The sequence below is a fragment of the Perognathus longimembris genome, chromosome 5, assembly GCF_023159225.1.
Source record: "Perognathus longimembris pacificus isolate PPM17 chromosome 5, ASM2315922v1, whole genome shotgun sequence".
Classification (NCBI taxonomy): Eukaryota; Metazoa; Chordata; class Mammalia; order Rodentia; family Heteromyidae; genus Perognathus; species Perognathus longimembris.
In genome coordinates this window covers 80,067,609-80,089,411 of record NC_063165.1, presented here as the reverse complement: position 1 = coordinate 80,089,411, position 21,803 = coordinate 80,067,609, and the positions used below count along the sequence as shown (strand labels likewise).

Sequence of the window (21,803 nt, the reverse complement as noted above, 5' to 3'; positions counted from 1 at the left end):
AGTTATGTGCAGGACATTTTTTATTTCTATTATAAACATCAGAAACGAGTATCTGAAAACATCAAGAGACATCAAAATACTGTCTAAAAGTGTGTTACTGAGCTTGAGATGTTGCTAAATGGTAGAGCACTTGCCTAGTGTTCATAGGGCCTTGGGTTCAATTGCTCTCACCAGGGGGTGGGGGCCGGGAATCTCTTCACCAACTCTTTATCTGTGGATTTATTTATTGCATGTGATTTGGACTAAGCATGGTCAAAAAATAAATTTTTTAAAAATTAAAGGAGATTTCAAAGGCTGTGGTCATTGGTAGAGCAGCCACTAAGCAAGTACAAAGCCCAGAGTTCAAACCTCAGTCAGTATCACCAATAAAACATTAAGAACAAATTTGAATATGGCAGAAGGGATGGGAAGTGATCTCGGATACTGAGTGATATAATGACTGTGGTCTCTGACTTCAGTGTGCCTTCCTGCATGTCTGTAGCTCTGGAATCACTTGATCTGGGGGGATTCAGCCGTTTTGTCATCCCATGAGAAATTAAGGCCTACAAAGGCCACACGAATGATCTTGGAAGGGTACCTGCCATAGTAGCTCTGAGATCATTGACAGCTTATCTGCAACCACAAGAGAGACCCAGAGGCACAGCTGATACCCCCACCCTCACCCAGCTCAACTCCTCAGAAGTCTTGACTTTCAGAAACCATAGGAGCTAGTAAATGTCTGTTGTTTGAAGCCAACGTTGTGATGAATGAGCCTATCCTGTGACTATTTCTTCAGCAAGACAAAGTTCCATTGCCTCGCACACATTTGCAAATAGAGAGTTGATGAAGAGTTTGATTTTTATTTTTATTTATTTATTTTTTTTTGACCAGTCCTGGGCCTTGGACTCAGGGCCTGAGCACTGTCCCTGGCTTCTTTTTGCTCAAAGCTAGCACTCTGCCACTTGAGCCACAGCGCCCCTTCTGGCCGTTTTCTGTATATGTGGTGCTGGGGAATCAAACCCAGGGCCTCATGTATAAGAGGCAGGCTCTCTCGCCACTAGGCCATATCCCCAGCCCCCAAGAGTTTGATTTTTTTTCCTCTAAAAAGAAAATGTAACTTCATCCTATTTTTTTTTCTATGCTTCATTGCCAGCACCACTCTGTAGTGTATAGTGTGGTCTAGCTCTACCGATCTAGAAATTAACCTGAAAATTCTTCCAGTTTCTCCAATGGTTCTGAGTCTGAAGAAATTAACAAACTGAAAAGCTGGGCACTGGTGGTTCACACCTCTAATTCTCAGCTCTCTGAGGATATGAGGATCGTGGTTCAAAGCCAGCCTGGGCAGAAAAGTCCATAAGACTTATCTCCAATAAACTACTCAGAAAAAGCTGGAAGTGGCATAGTAACTCAAGTGGAGTTTTGTTTTTGCTTTTTTTGCTTTTTTACATCTGAACCTATTCTAGTACTCATACTTCCAAGGTGTCATTTGTCTTGGAATTTTATGAAGTTCATACCTCATCATATAATAAGTTGCTTATGATGTCAGTTGGAAAAATTTAGGTAGAAAGCATTGAATGAATTTGCTTTCTATCTGTTGATGGAACTGGAGCCTGAAATAAACTTCTCCCATAAGTATCAACACTGAGACCTGATTTCTGCAAGCCTTTGAAACTTTAACAGTGGGCTTCCAAGAATGGTCCTAGATCTCAGACAACATTTACTTCTTTTGGAGACTAAGTATAAATCTACCAGGTTTGGATATAAGTGGGGACATTCTTTTTTGTGTATATCAGTATTGGGGCTTGAACTTAGAGCCTCGAGCTCTTACTTGGCTTTTTTTTTACCCAATGTTAGATCTCTGCTACTTGAGCCACAGCTCTACTTCCCGCCTTTGGTGGGTAACTGGAGATAGACCTTTCTGCCCACGCTGACTATGGACCTTGATCTTCAGATCTCATTCTTCTGAGTAGATGGGAAGACAGGCATGAGCCATCAGCGTATGGCTGAGTTGGGTTATGATCATAGTTTGATCGCAGTCATGATCGTAGTTTGAAAAGTAATTTTCTGGCCAATTTCTAGTGCTTAACAGAATGCACTTGTTTATTTCCATGTAACTCTTTGCTTTCTTCTTTGCATTAAGATAGTTTTCTCAAGAAGTGACAGGCATTTTTAATTAAAGAATGTAGATACATATTTTGATAATTATTTCTTAGTTGGGGCCTTAGAGATTTAGTTCTTAAGTAGTACTAAGATTCTCACTCACATTTTTTTAAAGCTCCTCAGCTGAATGTTTTCCAGCCATTTTATCAAGGGACACATACAACATGTGTTCTTAATTTAAGATCCTTACAGCTGGGAATTTTCCAGTGCACATTAGCTTAAATTTGCAAGTAAGTAAGAGCAACATATTTCCTGACTTCTCCATAAGATGAAATACTTGAACTAAAACATGGAGTTAAGGAAAATCAAGTATGGTCATTTATTTTCTACAGTGTCATAACTGAGCACTCTAACATATGGTCGGAACCTTTACTGTTAATGAAGTAATCACAGGAAAAGCCCTTATATGTGAACAGTTTCAAGACAGATTGCTTATTTTTTTCCATCTTCCTAAGCACAATTTTCTTAAATATTATGTCGCTCTCCATTAATATTTGTTGTAACTCATTGATGTTGAAGAACATTGACATTTCTTAATGTCAGTAATTTCCATATTGAGATTTGACGTGTTTGGATCGATGTCAAGTTGGATGCCCCAAACATCATCATTGTTGAAAAAAGCTATAAAAACCTCAAGTCTGTAAGGCACAAAGTTCCCTGATGTTTGTTTATTTACACATATTCATACATCGACTACACGCAAGCCATTCTCTCTTCCAGCCTTGTTTGACTCTATTTATCCGTCAAAAGTCAGCACAAATAACTCCCTCTCATGCCACTACAGTATCACCAAAAATCAACAAAAAATTGTGTAATAGCTCTATTAGATCAGAAAATAATTTCAGTTAAGAACAGGGAGTGCAAACCATTTTTCTGAATGTCTAGTATGTATATAATCATGTTTGTCAGCTTTTTATCACCGTGACAAAACACATCAACTCAACAGGAAGAAATGTTTGTTTTGGCTCATGATACCAGAGGTTTGAGTCCAAGGTTGGCGCCATTGCTTTCAGGCCTGAGGCAAGGTGGAAACATCATAGTGGAAATTCGGGTGTGGTGGAAGAAAGTTACTCACTTCATGGCAGCCAGGAAGTAGAGGTTCAGAGACTAGCAGATCCAGAACAAGATTTGCCCTTCAAAGGCAGGCCCCCATGCTGACCTACTTCCATTAACCAAGCCTCACCTGCTGACCACCCATTCAGCTGTGAACTCATCAGTGGCTATATGAGCATCTTTGTGGTCCATTCAGCTCCTAGTGAATAGCACCGCCAGCAGGGAGCCACACCTTCAACGTAGCAGCTTTTTAGAGGGCACTTCATATCTAAACATATGTATAATTTTTGTCCCCTTTTTCACTTACTATATCACAAACACTTTACTGTGACAATATGTTTTCTACAGAAATGCTGTATTTACTCTCTAATGCTATATATTTATTTCAGAATGCTTTTTATAATCTTATTATATGCTCTCATCCTAGCTATTTTCATTGTTTTTTTCTCTTTTAAATAATTCTATGGGGTCAGTCATTGTATAGAAAACCTGATTCATACCTCTGATTATTTCCCAAGAACAAACAAGTACATCTTTGTTTTGAAAATGAAATATAAAGAAACACCCTTTAAAGGCTGCTCTTTAATTCACTTTTTATTCTAGATATTCTTCTTTACCTTACTCTTTGTACCATGAGTCAGATTAGATATGTACGTTCCTTACTCTGCAACCCACACAAGAATGAATTAGGCTTTTACTTCCTCACAACTGTCCCTTTCTATGGTTTTCCCTTTACCTACCTCCTCCCTTCAGCACCACAGTCTTTTAGCAGTGTTGTAGCACTTACCATGCTGGGGCCTACGTGTCTGCTTTTATTTTATTTTTTACATTAGATGGCAAGTACCATGAAGGTAAGGACCGTATCTCATTTGTTTCTATTGTTCTAGTACCAACCTTTGCACTGTATGGAGGGACAAGACATGCAACTGTTTAGACAGTTCATGTGCCTGCTCACACATACTGTATTTTGTTGGAAATAGGTATAAGAGAGGACCATTATTAACATACAGCATGGTTGTATTTTCTTAGAGTCATATAGGTGGGATCTATCACTTTTGGCCTGTGTCCAGTTCAGCCAGATGGAGTTCAATTTAGGATTTTCATCAAGTCACAAAGGCAGCACCTTTTGGAGACATAGCTTTCAGAGCACTTATATAATTCACTAATCCCAAACCAAGATGGATGATTATTAGTTACCAGACTAAATTGCCTCCAAATCTGATGATGGTTTATTTATCTTAAATGCATATAATTTCATGGTCCTGATTATGTTCCTTTACATGGGGTTTTAAGTGTCTGTGTTCATTAGGGTGGGAAAAAAATCATCTGAAAATAATTTCTGTATAACTCCAGAACCTGCAAAGGCACGTTCACAAGGGCAGATGCAGATTGGAAAACTATGTGCCTTCAAATGGAATTCTCAGTTATGGTCTGTGCTGAGTAACTCTGTGGTCGGGGAAGAATGTTTGTTTGTCTGACATGGTAGGTGCTTGTTATATAGAATTGTAGAAATTAATTTCATAATGTCTAGGCCAAAGAAACTTAATATATGTCATGTGATAATACACACATTGCAGAAATGTAGTTTCAAAGGGCATATAACTTCACTTATCAGTCTATATTGAATCTGATATGAAAATTTTGTTTTATCTGATCCAAGGTATATTCCATAAGGTTTTGATTTTTTTTTTCAGAACCTTGTGTGTAAATGAGACACTGAGTTTGTGTTTTATTGCCTTTTTCTCTGTGATCATTGAAGTGTCAGAATGTTGTTAGTGTTCTGGAATCTTCTAGCATGGCCCCGAGTCTCCATGACCTCTGTCTGCAAGGTCACATTCCTTTGAGTTCAGAAGCTCCCAGGAGTTGACTCATGGACAGGAAAACTCAATGCTTACTCCGTCCTCAAATACCTAACAGTTGAGAATTTTAGCTGATGGATGCTTGGATTTCTCTCTTGAGGTCTGTCTGTGTATTTCCACAGTCTCCTTAAAACTCACGTGCTAAGCACTCTTGCTTTCTCTTGGCCTTCCAGAAGTAACAGTCAGAATCTTCCTAAGACCAAGAATGCCTCAAATTGAACAGAAGAGGACTGTGTACTTGCACAGTAACAGGGACCTCAGTTCTTATCTCCATATATCATCCCGCCAGCATATGCATATGTAAATGAATGATTGCTATACGTGAACTTAAAGAAGGATAATGTAGTAACCTCAGAGGCCATTTTTTTTTAATGGAAATGACAGGAAAGAGGACTAGCTCCAAATTAAGAGAAAAAGGTCAAAGAAAGCATTTGTAATTTTCTAGTAAGAACCAGATGAATCAATCTGTGTTTCTTGTTTCCAGCCTTTTCCTCCCGCTTTCCTCTCTCTGCTTGTTATTAAAAGGCAAATGTCCCTTTTAATTAAACCCAATTTTTTCAAGTTCCTCTTACACCCTGACTCCTATAGCATTCTTGAAGAAGCAGAGACGAAATTTGTAGCTGAGAAGCCTGAGGAGAAGTGAGACATTTCAATGGAGAATTTTCAAATAACATGAAGATTTGAAAAAAAAAATCTAAAGCTAACACTCTGGCTTGTGTAGGAAAATCAAAGCAACCATGAAATTAGGGTTATTTACCATTAAAAGATACTGGGCTTAGAGTTCAGGTTGTGTTTATGTAATTAAAATTAATTTCAATAACATGCTATAATCTGAACAAAATGCCAACAAGAGTAATGAGAAGGAAGTTAATGAATGTTAAGATGTTTGTATCCCCGAGTAGTAGAGTCCAGAGGGTACATGAAGGCCTCAAGCCCTAGGCTTCCGGTGGTTTTCTAAGATGCTCACAGGAGAATCAGTTTGATCAGGAAGTGATCCTCTTTAACAAGCTCATAAAACTGAAAAGGAAGGACCAGAAGGGACCTGCAAGCCGCAGCCAAGGAGAAAATAAACATTACTCTCCGTGCAATTGAAATGTGTAGTCAGAGAACATTTCAAATTCAAAAAAAGTAGTGAAAATGAGATTGGCACATCTGTACTTTACTTCTGGTTATGTGTGAATATTTAATGTGTATGCTTTCAGATGGAGTCATGAATTAGCACTCCCTCTCCCCACTTCCCATTTAGAGGGGTACACTTTTTTTATGGGAAGCTCTGACTGTCACTCATCCATCCACTGGTTTTAACATCTTCTAGCCAACTTAATGATGACTATGTGTGTTGGGGGAACAAACCAGCACACATTAAACTTCTATAGTGCTAGGGTTTCAAATAATAGAATTTTCGTCAGCTTGCCCACCTCAACTTCGGCCAGTGTCAGAAATATTTTAGCTTACGCAAAACTTCTGAGAAGAAATGAAAACTCTCATTTGTAATAGATCTCCTTCTTACCAAGTGTGATTCTTTCTTTTCTTCTTAGTCATGGGGCTTGCACTCAGGGCCTGAGGACTGAGCTCTTTAGCTCAAGGCTAGCACTCTACAACATTGAGCCACAGCACCACTTCCAGTTTTCTGGTGGTTAATCGGAAATAAGGGTCTCACAGACGTTCCTGCCTGGTGGCTTTGAACCCTGATCCTCAGATCTCAGCCTCCTGAGTAGCTAGGATTACAGGTATGAGTCACTGGCACCCAGCCAGTGTTCTTCTTGACCCTCTGGTCTACAGCATGGGGTGAGGAGAAGCAAAGGCAGTTTGGATGCATAGGATGTGCCCTGTGGGGGATCTTCTGCCCATGCCCAGTCCAGGGGGGCTCACATGAGCCTCCTCACTCCTGTGTGAGGTCCACAAAGGCAGCTGGCCATCCTGGTACCCCGGCTCCGATGGAGAAGGATTTCGGTGTATCCTTAGCAGTGTCCCTTGCTTTCAGATGGGTTGCCACTACTACCAGCCTCCTTGGGAGCTGGAATCCTCTAAGAAGCTGTTCTGTTGAAATGCCTCATTAGCTGGCTTTATCTTGTGGTATATTTCCTCTAGGGGCAAGATAGGACTGCAGGCCATGTGGGTCACGGTGGGCATGCGTGGACTACGACACAGCTGCAGGGACGCCACCCCCACTGCGTCATTGTTGATGTGGGTTATGGCTATTTTATGGAGATGTTGGAAAAGTACCTTTTTTGTGGCACTGGAGTTTGATTGAGCTTAGGCACTTGTAGGCAAGCACTCTGCCATTCGAACTGGGGCTACCCTTTTGCTTTTAAGTTTATCTTAAAGATACAGACTTGAACTTTCACCCAGGGTGGCTTTGGACCCTGGTCTTCCTACCTCTGTCTCACAAATAGCTGGGCTTAAAGGCAGCCACCACAATGTCCTATTGAGATAGGTTTTTACTAACTTTTGCCCAGGCTGGCCTCAAATTATGATCCTTTTATCTCCATCTCCTCAGAAATTGGATTATAGGTGAGGGCCACCGGGCCCAGCTGGAGCTGCCTTTTGTTGGTTTGCTAAAACATTAAAATACATATTTAGCAGCTGCCTTCTTCAAGGTTGAAACGAATACTCTAGTGACAAACTGAATGGCGTCTGCCTCATCTTGCAGTGTGATCTGGGACTAATCAGTCACCTGATCTCAGTTTGTATTGTCTGTGAATTGGGATAATAATAGTACCTCACCAGCAGTTCGGAGGATTAAATAAACACACAGAGCTTCTAGCCTGCAGCATGGATGTAGCAGCAACCTCTTCCCCCCGCCCCCCCCCCCCCCCAGTCTTTCCATACTGGTACACCTCCTTCCTGTCAGCTTCCGTCAGGTTTCTGTTTTTGTTTTTGTTTTTGCCAGTCCTGGGCCTTGGACTCAGGGTCTGAGCACTGTCCCTGGCTTCTTTTTGCTCTGACACTTGAGCCACAGCGCCACTTCTGGCCTTTGCTATATATGTGGTGCTGAGGAATCGAACCCAGGGCTTCATGTATACGTGGCAAGCCCTCTTGCCACTAGGCCATATTCCCAGCCCTCCGTCAGGTTTCTTATCATGAAATAACGTCACATCCCTAACGCTGAGATCCATCAGAGGGACTATTGATTGGTTTAATTAATTGGTACACATTTAACAGCCTCAAACCCAAAGTTAGACGCACATGTTGATGATTATCTTTTAAAATATAATTTATTATCTTTAAGTAGTTGTACAAAGTAGTTTATGTGTCGTGATCCATGTCACCCCTTTTAACATTCTTACCCACTCCCTACCACCCCACCTCTTACCTCACTTTTCTTAAACTGCTTTGCTAAATGCTGCCCCCCCCCAAAAAAAAAAATTGAGTCAGAGACAGAGAGAGAGATTGGGCTGTTTCCTTTTCTCCCTCAGATACCATCCTTGACAAGCGTGCCCATGTCAAGGCAGCCATTATTAGAAGAAAAATTGGTGAGCAGCTCTAAGCAGGCCAGACGAGCAGGCTTTGAGAATTCTGCAGCCGGGAGCAGGGGGCAGAAGTCTTATCTGAGAGCTGACTGGTGCTTTATCTGCTTTTCTGAGACAGCTGATCACAGCATGGGCTGGGGCAGGCGTTGGGGATGGGAACTTGTGGGAACACTGTTCTTATCACTGCAGGCTGACATGTTCATTAGTGACAAGCTTTACTCAATATGTTGCATGCCAGTGTAATTTCCATCTGTTATCAGGGCCTGAATGGATCCAGGCCCTGAAATTGTGCTCTTGAACTAACATTCCTTGTCCGACTTTCACTAGATAAACCTATTTTTATTTCTCCTTGTCCTGAAAGTGTGTTGATTCTCCTATGCTGTGTATGATAAATGGTCCTTTGGCTGTTGTGACCCATTCACTGCAAATCCGTGTGTGTGCACCCGCCTGGGTTAATAATGCATGTGCGTGCATGTCAGCTGACACGCTTGTGGCCTGGAAGAGTTGAGAGTGTATTTTAGGAGTAACAGTACTCTCCATGGTGTACTGAGTGTCAGGAAGGAGTGAAGGAGAAGCTAAAGGTGACTGACTCCTCAGTGTCTGACTGAGCAACTGAGTGGATTATGGTGCCATTTCTGGGAGTCAAAGGTCAGCCAGCCCACACTCAGGAAGGACATTGAAGCCTAGTCTATGCCAATTCACTTCTTCAGAATTTTTTTTTTTTTTTTTTTTGGCCAGTCCTGGGCCTTGGACTCAGGGCCTGAACACTGTCCCTGGCTTCTTCCTGCTCAAGGCTAGCACTCTGCCACTTGAGCCACAGCGCCGCTTCTGGCCGTTTTCTGTATATGCGGTGCTGGGGAATCGAACCTAGGGCCTCGTGTATTCGAGGCAGGCACTCTTGCCACTAGGCTATATCCCCAGCCCCAGAATTTTTTTAAAAACTGTGAAATGGTGTTATGACATTCATTTCTAGGATATCTTCCAGATCCACAACTAAATTCTCTTCTAGATTAAATTGTTAGTAACTTGTGTCATCACAACAGGGTTCAGCATTAAGGATGATATTTAGGTCCTGGGATTTTTTTAGGGTTAGTCCTATGATGGGATAAAACATTCGTTTCAAAACTAGTACCTAGAATATTGGGGTGTTGTTTTTTTTTTTTCCTTAAGCATACAAAAGAAAAAGTCATTTGTCCATTTTCTCTTGAGCATACTGTGTTTCCTGTAGTTTCTCAGCAACAGAGCAGTTTGTTTTGTCATATAAAATTAGGTTATAAGATAGGTCTTACAATCCTGGGCCAGGACTGCAGAGCTGAAACAGTGAGTTCCCCTGTGGTCGAGCGTCCGCTGTGTTCCTGGTTTCTTCTGGTTCTCTTCCTGCCTCCCCAGTGCTCTGCCCTGCCTGGCACCAACCATTTCTCCAGACTCCCTGGGCCCACCCAGGTGCAGACAGGCTTTTCTGCACAGAGAAGAAAGACCTTTCTTATCTACAACACTGCCTACCTTTCTACTGTTTGTCTACAATGAAATCTGCATCATGGGGTAGACCTTCAGGTATGCATACAAACAATGGGGTTGGGTTCTCCACAGAAAGCAGCTCAAGGAGCCCAAGTGGAGCCCACAGCCGAGTGAGTGAGTCCAGGCTTCTGAGCCTCTCCTCATTAAGCCCCCGAGGCAGGGACCGCAGACCCCTGACTCAGCCAGACTAGCACCAGGACCAGGAACATTCCTCTGCAAAAGCCTAAGACAACAGAAGACATGGATTGTCTCACAGAACAAGGGCAGGGCAGTGGTAGGCTGGCTCAGCAGTTTCCTGCCAGGGCACAGGCTCTTTACTGCTCTGCCCTACCACCGAGGCTCCTCGCCCTGACCCTGAACAGCCCCTCAGAGCGGCCGGGTCACAGATCTGGGAAACATGTGGGCCAATACCCAGGCAGAAATATGGGTCATATTTTGTTCTGTGTCTCTTAGCGAAGGAGAAAGCCTTTTCCAAAAGCCCCTGGTTGATTTCCACTCGAGTTCTTATCCATGGGCTACGCAGTTTCACCACTTAGACACAAAAAGCTTGTCCCAGCTTTTTTTTTTTTTTCTCCCTCAGTCTCCTCATTCTCCATGGCCTACCAGTTCTGCTTTAAAATTCTGTCCCAATTTACATCCTCTCTAACTCTACCTGTTCTCTCTCTTCCCAGTTGAACTGTCCTCCCTATTGCCACTGAAATGATCGAAACACAAATTCTGTTATGTTGCTATTTGCTTAAAAGCCCTTGAGTGATTTTTTTTCTAGTTTCATAGCTGTAAGTAATCTGTTTCAAAAATATGAAACCTCCTTCATTCTCCTTGTTAGCTCAACCCTCTCCCACTAGATTCCCTCTCCCAGACACCTTAAGTGATTGTTAATCACAGATGGGATTCAATTTCAGGGTTTTCTTCTTGGCTGCAGTAATGACTGCAAAAAGGTTTGACATAGACACTCAGTACAGCTGCCCAGTACATGTGAAGCTGCCCTGGTTGAAATGGGGTTGGGAGACCCAGATCTCAGCCAGGTGGATCCCTGCTCTTTCCCTGGACCCCTGTAGTACCAGAGAGAAAAGCCTGCTAGGCAGTGGCTTGGACCTTAGGAGTGTCACCCAGGTTAATGGCATAGGCTTCAGTGGTGTGGAAGCTGAAGTCAGATACACGCTCACCCAGAACACAGAGACAGCGTGCCAGTGATATCTGGCTTCAAGAGTTACACCGGCATAACACCCGCAGCCGTGGACGCCCAGTAAAGCAAATGTCTCTGTCTCACCTTGCAAACTCCAAGAATGTGCCTTGTAGGAGATGTTAAGCTCTGATGGTGTCAGACAGGTTTACCACACAGATGCTCAAGGACAAAGCAAGGGTAGTTAGAGCCCCATAGGTAGCCCATATAAAAACCCGGGAGTAAGCTGACACTGGTGGGTCATGCCTGTAATCATAGCTACACTGGAGACTGAGAACTGAGGAGCACGGTTTGAAGGCAGCCCAGGCGGGAGAGTCTGTGGAAATCATGTCTCCAATTAACCATCAAGAAGCCAGGAATGGAGCTGTCAGTGCTAGGCTTCAGTGTTAAAGATCAGGGACAGCGACCAGGCCCTGAGTTCAAGCCCCAGGACCACCAGCACAATACACACACACACACACACACACACACACACACACACACACGGCCTAGGAATGATTATTTCTAGTTATTTGAATTGTCTTCTGTTCATATTTTTAGTTTTATGGCTGTTTTAAAAAAGAAGAAAAACATTTGCTTTGATAGTCCTCTGTGGTTGTCTGTCTGTCGTGTGTGTGTGTGTGTGTGTGTGTGTGTGTGTGTGTGTGTATTTTCATATAAGAAATCTTAAGCTAACCAGCATTTCATGTGCTTCCATTTCTGATCAAGGCAGGTTTTTTTTTCTATTATCTTTAAGTAGTTGTACGAAGGAGTTTCAAATCAACAAAGCAGAATATGAGTACGAGTACCATACATCTTTATCAGTGTCAGCCCTTCCACTGTTCTCCCCCATCTTTCCCAGTTCCACGTGGATCAAGGCAGTTAAGTGGACTTAAGAATAGAACTTCCAGAGCTGCGTGCCAGTGGCTCGTGCCTATAATCTAGCAAGCCAGGAGGCTGTGATTGGAGGATTGCATTTCAAAGCCAGCCTGGGCAGGAAAGTCTGTGAGACTCTTTATCTCCAATGAACCACCAAAAAGCCAGAAGTGGAGCTGGGACTCAAATAGTAGAGCACTAGCCTTGAGCAAAAAAATGCTTAGAGCCAACTGAGTTCCTGCCCTTGCACCAAAATAAATAAATAAAACACTTCAATCTGAACTATAGTAACTAAATATGCTAATTGTTCTAGTTACTCTCCCTGCTTCTGATATCAATATGTATTTATTTGTTAAACCTTTTTAACAGAATCCAGTCTTCTTATTCTTTTTTTGTGTGTGTGTCTTTTCTTTTTTGGTACTGGGGATTGAACCCAGGACGTTGCACTTGCTAGACAAGCGCTTTGCCACTGAGCTACATCCCAGCCCCAGTCTTCTTATTCTATAAAGACTAAAAAGCTGTTTAGATACAGTTTACATTATTGCTATGGAACCTGACTTTCTTAATGAGGGAGGAAGTGTTCATGAAGAGTAATTAATAAATAGTTAAGTAAAGGAATTATTTTGTAGATTGGCTGCATGAGTTTGCTTAGTGACATCATCAGAAGGATGAGAAGCAGAAGAAGGGGGCCAGATCCAGCCTGTTCCAGTTAGAACAGTCATTTACCTCTTTGCTTTGATTCATTGCCACTTCTAAAAGGACTGAAGAGAGCTATCCTTTTGTTGACTTTGTGTGGACTCCAAGCGATAGAGCAATAGTTTTGCTTCCCTGCTGATTGTGTCCTGCTTCCAGCACCCACCCCCCACCCACCTAGACCTCATTTCTAACATCACCACAGGTTCCCTGCTTCACCTGTGTATCCTCTCCATCACACCTGGAGCTGCCCTGATTGCAGCCAACAAACAGCCTTGGCTTCAGGCCTTGTATAGGGAGGTTCAGTCTTTCCTGGCACCAGCAACTCCTCCTCAGGGCTACAAGATATACTTGCTGGCATCTGCCATTCCCCCAGCCTTCCAGCACCTGGATCCAAGGAGCCCAGCCCCCTGCCAGCCTCCTCGTTTTCACTGGGTCTTCTCACAACCTCCGCACCAAAGAGAAGCTTGGAAATATGTACCAGTTGTCTGGGACCTCAAAATGATTTGGATTCTCTCCTAATCCTGTTGAACACGATGTTTTTAAATTAAAAGTAGCAGAAACAAAGTGATGGAGGAAAATGATAATGCTTTCCCAGCCTATGTCAGTGACACTAACACGGTTAAGAAAATTGGCTGTCAGCCATGATCAGTGCTGTTGAAGTCACGGTGATCATTCTCAGAGTAGCTGGCGTAAAGCTATTACCCAATAGGAACCACTTTAATGACAGAAGAATCTGGTAATCAGGAACAACCGAACTTCCATGCACTGCTGACCTCTGTCTTTGTCTCTCTCTTCTTGTAGGCACGACGTGTTTGATTGCTCTACTGTCAGACAAAGACCTCACCGTGGCCAATGTGGGTGACTCGAGAGGAGTCCTGTGTGACAAAGATGGCAATGCCATTCCTTTGTCTCATGACCACAAGCCTTACCAACTGAAGGAAAGAAAGAGGATCAAGAGAGCTGGTGAGCTTGTGACCACTTCCAGTATACAGATACTGGTACCATCTCCTCTGGTGGCTAAGACAATTGCTTAGAGAGCTTTCGTGAGATCAACTACCTCTTGCCATATCCTGCTTGCTTCCAGCTCCTCCAAACGCTTCATTGTTTCTCACATGATCCTTGTTTCCAGTTCATCTGTGCCTTTGCAAATGCCATTCCCACTGTGGATGGATGGAAATATCTTGTTCTTTACCAGGTAGCACCACAGGGTGTGCATGTGACAAGCCCTCCTACTCTTGACTTCTGTCTTTGCCTGGATCCTCTATGAATTTCCGTAGGTCTCTTCTCATCATGCATGTGTGGAGCTGGCCCCTCCCCTCTGCCGGACCCTTCCTGACCTTGAACTTTTTTCTTGCATTGAAAGCAAGAATTTGGTCTTGTTTATCTCCATGCCTCAAGACCTAACTGGTAAAAGTAAATATTTTTAAATAAAGAGGTCTTGTACTCATTCATGTATCTACCATACCTCCTTCCCCAGGAAACTTACATTATGCAATTGGCATAGGGGAAGGCGATAGTTTATACCAATACTAACCAAAAAGAAAACAATTTACTTAGTAGTATGTCATAAGAACACAAAGCACGTGAGGGAAGAATTCTTTCCCTCTCCTGACAGCCTCAGTTGCCTGGCTGCAGACCAGCTGCCAGAACACACACACACACACACACACACACACACACACACACACACACACACACACACACACACACAGCTCTGACCTGCATGGGCCCCTGCTGTCTTGTTAATCTGTAGAGAGACTCTCCATCTCGGCAGGTCAGCTCTGCCCAATGAGGAAATGAAGTGAACCTAATGAATGTTTGAATTTTCACAGTAGGAAGCTGTCGTGTTGAGTCAAAAAGTATTGAAATTGTATTATAACCCCTTGCTTCAGTGGCTGCCTGTGATGCAGAATCATTTTGAATGAAGGCTCTGGTCAAGATTGCCGCCGATGAGCTGGAACAAACAAGGATCTCAGAGCACCCATCCAGCTTTGAGGAGCTGCAGGCAGTTAGGAGCGTTCGATTCGTCTGGCTGCCTTACGAGTAACGGCTCCCTCTCTCACAGGGGCTGCTGTGAGCCTGGACGTGAGCTACAGATAGCCCAGGCGTGTATCAGCACAAACCGAGGCGTACACAATACACCTGGAATGTGGCCAATTAGCACCCGCTTTTGAAACAGCACTGCCATTTTATCCCCCCTCCTCCTCCTGCTTGTACCCACCAACCCACACCCATTCTGCAATGATTCCTTAAAGGAGCAAATATAGACATTATCTCCAAGGAGGTAATGCAACCTACTAGTACTGGTCTTTTGCAGAGTTGTATCAGTGCTATATTTTATAGGAAAGCCTGAGGAATAGTAATTAGTTTTATTGCCATTATGTTTTCTCTGACCCCAGCCTTCCTTTCAGGACACCTCTTCCCTTCTGCTCAGAACCACACTATAAACTCCCAACAGTCGAGTCAAATATTGTACATGTTGGCCTTGAGTTGTTTGGATTCTTTATCCTTTTTTTTTTTTTTTTTGACTGGTCCTTGGGCTTGAACTTCGGGCCTGGGCGCTGTCCCTGAGCCTCTTTGTGCTCAAGACTAGCGCTCTACCACTTGAGCCACAGTGCCACTTCTGGCTTTTTCTGAGCAGTTCATTGGAGATAAGAGTCTCATGGATTTTCCTGCCCAGCCTGGCTTTAAACCACGATCCTTAGATCTCAGTCTCCTGAGTGGCTAAGATTACAGGTGTGAGCCACTGGCACCTGGCTCTTTTTCCATTTTTATTAGCATATATTAATTGTACAGGAAAGTTTCATTGTGATACTTCCATGCATGCATATAAAGGTGCCACGGTTGAACTCTACCTCCCTTCTGCTCCTCACTTCATTTTTGTCTGTTTTTCATGCCAGTACTGGGGCTTGAACTCAGAGCCTTGAACTCTTGCTCCTTTTTTCTCAAGGCTAATGCTCCGCCACTTGAGCCACACGTCCACTTCTGACTTTGGGGTGATTAGAGATAAGAGTCTCATGAACATTTCTGCCTGGCTGGATTTGAACCCTAATCCTCAGATCTCAGCCTCCTGAGTATGTAGGATTACAGGTGTGAGCCCCTGGTGCCCAGCTCACTCCCCACTTCTTCTTAAGAAGTGATTTCAACCGATTACCTTACTCTGTTATAAATGCTGCAAATATATTCACCTACTTCAGAGACTCTTCCCCTTAGTATTCTTGAAATCCATAGAGATGCCAAGCATAAGGGCCTGAGGGGGATTATCTGGCCCCAAACCAGGCAGCACGATCATGGTGTGACAAGGGAGAGGGGACATACTGGTGGCCCAGCTGACATGCAGTAGACCACTGCCTCATCCAGATGCTACCAGCTGTGGGAGACACCAGCTGGGCCAGCTCACCCACTCGCTCTGTCTTTCCAGGTGGTTTCATCAGTTTCAATGGCTCCTGGAGGGTCCAGGGAATCCTGGCCATGTCTCGATCCCTGGGAGATTATCCACTGAAAAATCTCAATGTGGTCATCCCAGACCCAGACATCCTGACCTTTGACCTGGACAAGCTCCAGCCCGAGTTTATGATCTTGGCGTCCGATGGCCTGTGGGATGCTTTCAGCAACGAGGAAGCCGTTCGATTCATCAAGGAGCGCTTGGATGAACCTCACTTTGGAGCAAAGAGCATCGTTTTACAGTCGTTTTATCGAGGCTGTCCTGACAATATTACAGTCATGGTGGTGAAGTTCAGGAATAGCAGCAAAACCGAAGAGCAGTGAAGCCCTTCAGGGTCTCCGCTGCCTCGGACTGAAGGACTCTGAACACACTGCTCTCTCTAATGTCGTGAAAGGTGTGGGAATTGTAATTAGGATCACCTGTCCCAAACTCAGAGCGTCCCTTCCCTCCCTGGTGGTCTTAGGTTGATAATGGAGAGGTGAACAGAGGGGCCCCTGGCCAAGGTAGTTGAGAGGCTGGAAAACGGTTTCTTCATGCTTTCCCAACTCTCTCATCTGTGTCAGAATATTGTACTAGGTAGCTGTAGATGCACACACACAGGACGGCAGGTGTGTCTCACATCACTTTGTTTCAGATTCTTTTCCGGATCCCCATCGCAGTCGTGCAGGCTCTGGCCTTTGAGGCTGCTCTGCGTCCAGGGCAGAGCAGGCCTCCCCGCTGCAGGAGACAGGCCCTGGGCCGCCTGGCGAGTCGGCAGCCCGAGTGCCAGTGCCCTCTCGCTAAGGACAGAGATGCTTTGTCCTCTGGAGTCGGGCTGCCCCAAGGCAGATGTGGAATGGATTCTTGGTCACTTGCTCTTGGAGACTGAAGGCAGTGGAGAGGACTGGACAGCTCATGGCATCACCTGTACAGCAGGAATGGCCCCTCCGCCACCCCCCCCCCCTAGTTGATGACTAGGCACACTCTGAGCCCGCCCTGGTGTAGTTCTCTCCATTGCGGGTGCCTGAGTCTCTGGCTTACACCAGACCCTCTGTGACAGACAGTTGTTGACTTGGCCACCAAACCCCAGGATTTGCCCTCTTAGCAACACAATACAAGGGGACGTGAACAAAGCAAGCCACAGTGTCAGGTTCCTTCCATTTTTAAGGGTGAGTTAGGGGAGAGAAACTTCCAGTGCCCCTGCGAATGTCTGTGTGTGAACTGGAAGAGGAAGGTGAGAGCTGGAGAGACCGTCACCCAGGTGAGCTCTGGCTGCTGCTTCCGGTGCCACTTCCTTCCCCAGGGTACTGGCTTGCAAGCCGAGATTGGAGAAGTGGCAGCCTGGAAATGTGTGCGTGTCCCTTGAAGCTCACTTCCCAGCCACCATTTGCACACTTGAGACTGTGGGAAACTCCTTGGACATGCTTCTCCTCTCTACTGTGGAAAGATCCTTCCCATTTGGTGGCAAATCTCTATCCATACCAGCTAGCCGGCCTTCCCTAGACGAACACGAATCGCCTCATGTCATCTGGACAGAAGACAGCCTAGGACCTTCAAAGCTGGTTGCCACTTCAAGGAAGACTCCCTATTGAGAATGATTTGGAGGCCTGTCACCAAAGTCATAATTTTCGCCTAGCCTTAGTATTTTATGTTAACTTCCTGTGTCCCCCTCTGTCCTTTCAGCTGCATAGCTCCCCAACAGGAAAGATCTGTGAAGAAGAAAGATGAACTCGGGCTGCTGAGAGCTGCCCTTCTGCCTTGACTCTTCCAAGGACTTAACCTTCTTCTTTTGACTGCACTGAGGATTAGTAATGATTTCCCAAGAAATTTTGCTTACTTTTTATATATCTATATACATACATGTACTGTATTTTCCAATCTTAGAATTAGAATCTTGGTTATTGCTTTTTAACTGTAGAAGGTTTTAGTACCAAATATCTGCCACCATGGTAGGCCTAAGCATTTGCCTGTAGAAGGGCACTGAACGCGTGGATGTGTGTTCAGGTGGGGCGGGGAGGGGGGGGTGTGGACCGAGGTGTGGGTGCTGGGCTTTCCAGCCAGGGGGCTGCTGGCTGAGGATTAGTCAACGCAGCCCATTCTCTAGCAGAAGCTCCAGCATTTTATCATCCACAACCACCTCTCCTTCCTTATTTATCTTGTTTTGTGTGTGCTGGTACTGGGACTTGAACTCGGTGTGGACACTGTATCTTAGCTTTTCGGCTCAAGCCTAGTGCTCTACCACAACCCCACGTTTTGGTGGTTAATTGAAGATGAGAGTCACAGACTTTCCTGCTGGAGTTGTCTTCAACTTGCATCCTCAGATCTCTGTCCCAAGTAGGTAGGAGGACAGGTCTGAACCACCAGCACCCAGTTCCTTCCTTATTTATTTATTTTTTTTTGGCGTAACAATAATGCATAATAACAAGGAAAAGACATTTTAAAATTCTACATTCATTTTAGGTCTAGAATCGAAATAATAATATTTTGGTGAAGATGAAAGAAAGGCTATCCAACTAGTAAATTCGTGTTTAATACCACAGGAAATTTCTGATCAGATCGTGCTGGTGCATTGGTTATAACTTTCTAATTGAGGTTCACACCCGATCTTTGAATTTTTGTTTGGGAGCCTAGTTTGTTTCTGATTTTTAGCCAAATGTGTGTCTATCTCATACTCCTTTTCTCTGTTTCCCCCCCGCCACTATGACTCGTAGATTTTTTAAGGATAGAAATTTTAAGCAAAATAGTGGCAGCGTGATGCACAGTTAAGTGTCAAATCAGATATTCTGTTCTCTTCCTGAGAGTCCTCCTGGAGCCCCTCTGTCCCTGAGCGCCCTTGTCCCGCTGGGGGGCGGGGGGGGGGCTGCCCGGGGTGCTCTGGCTGCTCCCCGTCCCGAGAGGCTCCGGAAGGTGGCCTAGCCGAGAGGAAAATGACAAGTGTGCCGATGAAGCTTTCCTGACCAGCACTGCCAAAGCTTTGGAATGCCCGCCCGAGGCTGCCGGACCCCTTAGCTAGCCTGAGTTCCCATTGCCAATCGCCCCCATGGTGCCAAATTTCAGGATGGATCGATAAAAATAGTCTTCCAGAAGTGAAGCTGAGAACGGCCATGTCCCAGGAGCCCCCAGCAAGGAAGATGCCAGCACAGGGGTCTGCACCCGCTCACTGGCACTTACACCCCTCAAATGGGGACAGGGGAGTTGGGGGGAGGGGGGATCTTTTTAAATAACTCGCTGCATATGTAGTTCTTTAATCATAGAGATAAAATCTGTACTTAAATAGGAAATTCTTAAAGCTTGTTTCCAACACCTGCATTTTTTATATGTGAAGAACTTGCTCGAGGCATTGGACTTTGAGTCTGTTCAAACACAGCATGACTGTTCGCATATGTAGTCATTACTGGCGGTCAGTGGCCACTCTGATCCTTGCTGTGGAGTCAGTGTTGGCCTCTTGGCCCTGTGTATCAGGAGTAAAGTGTTACAGTAAAGCACATTCTCGAGAGAGATGGCTGAAATCACCCAATTCCACCTAAGGGTGATGGTTTTGACATTTTGCACAGTGGCAAGCAAGGTCCCACAACCGTGGAAGCTTCATTCCGTCTTCATCAGAGTGACTCTAGGAAATAGATTCCACAACGAGAGTGCTGACTCTGGGAGAAGGGCGAGGGCTGGAAGTGTGGGGGGGACTCATAAGGGGAGTGATTTCATTTACTTTGCCAAGAAGACCTGGTTGGGTTTTTTTTCCCCGATTTTTTTTTCTCCTTGAATGGCTGGCAGATCTAACTTTCTGGTTTGTACTGTACATGGAAACTATAGGAATGCATTCTCTGTTGAAAACTTTTATTTTCCAATGATTTTTTTCCTCCCTTTGACCTGTTATAGGAATAATCTTTCCTGAATAGCTTTCCCCCAAATTGCCTTGGATTGTCACAGCATTCCTGATGCAGCCTGGGAAAAATGACGTCATACAGGACCTGTGGAACCATTCCTGCATTAAAATAAATGCCCTCAACGCTGTCACTGTTCTGTAGCCTCTTGAGCTAGTCATACACTGTAAGAGCAGAAGGAATCATGTTCCCTTTGTGGTCCGGAGAACACAGTTCCAAAGATGCTTTTCTCAGCATAGGGGCTCCATGTTAGAGAAGTCTGGAAAACACACACTTTCTTAGAAAGGGCACAGATGCGTTTAAATGTCTTGGAAGCAAAGGAAAAACAGCACCTGCCTATATTGTTTCTGCTCAGTGCTTTCCAGATTGTTTTGCCACAGCAAAATTGGTTGAGTAACATCAGAGAAGAGTCCCAGGAAGTGCAATTCAACAGGACCACTTTGGGGAAATCCCAGTATATCAAAATTGTGCCATTTTTCTCATTCACTTTGACCTTAAGCAGTTATAGTACAGTTGACGACGATTCTTAGTCCTCTCACGTCAGAGTCAGGCTGGCTGGCTAAGAGATGCAGTCTATGACCATTGGTAGCTCACATTGGTAGCAGAAATCCAACCATCTTACTTCACTATAAATATCATCTTTCTTCTTGTATGGAAATAACAAGCAAGAACTGTCCTGCAGTTAGGCAGTTCTTGGACTGGTTCCAAGAGTTTTCAGTTGCTTTTCTGCTTTCCAGATTGAATCAAAATATTTCTATGTTTCATCGAAGTGTGATAGAAAATAATTGAGCAGGAAAAAAAAAAACTTGGTTTTGATTTGCCTTTGAAACTTTAATGGGATTTTAAAATTAACTTATGAAATAATAGAAATACAAACTATTAACATTTGTTGACTCTTCCCTGTTGTTCTAGCCACAATAAGTGAAATAACTTGAAGTCAAGTGTAGCTCATGTGCCCTCAGATTCCTACCTTCTGCATATTCCGCCTAGTTACGTTATCTCTTGCCTAAAATGTAAGGCTTGGTGATGGTCACTCTCAATCTGGTCAGTTTGTTTGGGAGTTATGGCAGATAACTCCACAAATAATCAAACAGGCTACGACATGATTTGAAGGTGAGGTCACTTGTTTAAGTTACATGTAATATATAGGAATATGTCCATCTTCTGGCTGTTCACCTAAAATAGATTTGGGGGGGGAATCTAAAAGTAAATCCCGCAGGCCAGGTGGCAGGTTCGACTGTCAGTACTGTGAAGTTTCTCTTGGACATGTGTTTTGTTTTAATGTATATTTTTTCCAGACTTTTAGTAGTGTTAATGCTTTTCCATTGTTCGGTTGACCACTGTAAAGCTGCAGAGTATTAAGCCAAGGACTGCTTGTGATCCGTTTATGTGTTCAGTGATAGCCACACCAGCCCCTAGACAATCACTGTAATCAGTCGTAGTTCAGGTCTTTGAGGAGAACATGTAACTGCTCATTTTGACAGGTGATCACAGCCATTTTCCCTGTCCAGAAAGCAAAGGGACAGATTCTATTTAGAGATAGGTTTTCATGTATCCTAGAACTCCTATAATCTGGCACAGTTTAACCACAAAATCCTATATGGAATAGCTTGCATTATTTCAAATATTTGTATGTTAACTAGTTTGTCATTTTAAATGTATTAATACAAATGCAAAGGAAGCAGTCATGTAATAGTCAAAGAATTTGGTGAGCAGGGGGTA

The 21,803-nt window shown here is 44.0% G+C and overlaps 1 protein-coding gene across 2 annotated transcripts in view; it reads left to right on the top strand.

The window, feature by feature from the left end:
• Ppm1l (protein phosphatase, Mg2+/Mn2+ dependent 1L) overlaps positions 1-20,211 on the top strand; it is a 194,446-nt gene extending 174,235 nt beyond the window's left edge. The window contains exons 3-5 of one of the 2 annotated variants that reach the window (XR_007211080.1): positions 13,578-13,739; positions 16,198-18,968; positions 19,002-20,211. Coding sequence is in view for 1 of the 2 variants with exons in the window: in XM_048347183.1 (XP_048203140.1) it covers positions 13,578-13,739; positions 16,198-16,544 (509 nt within the window). In the remaining variant the exon portion in view is untranslated. Of the gene's footprint in view, positions 1-13,577; positions 13,740-16,197 lie in introns of both variants that reach the window. The other variant, XM_048347183.1, reaches the window with a different exon arrangement.
• The last annotated feature ends 1,592 nt before the right edge of the window (positions 20,212-21,803 follow it).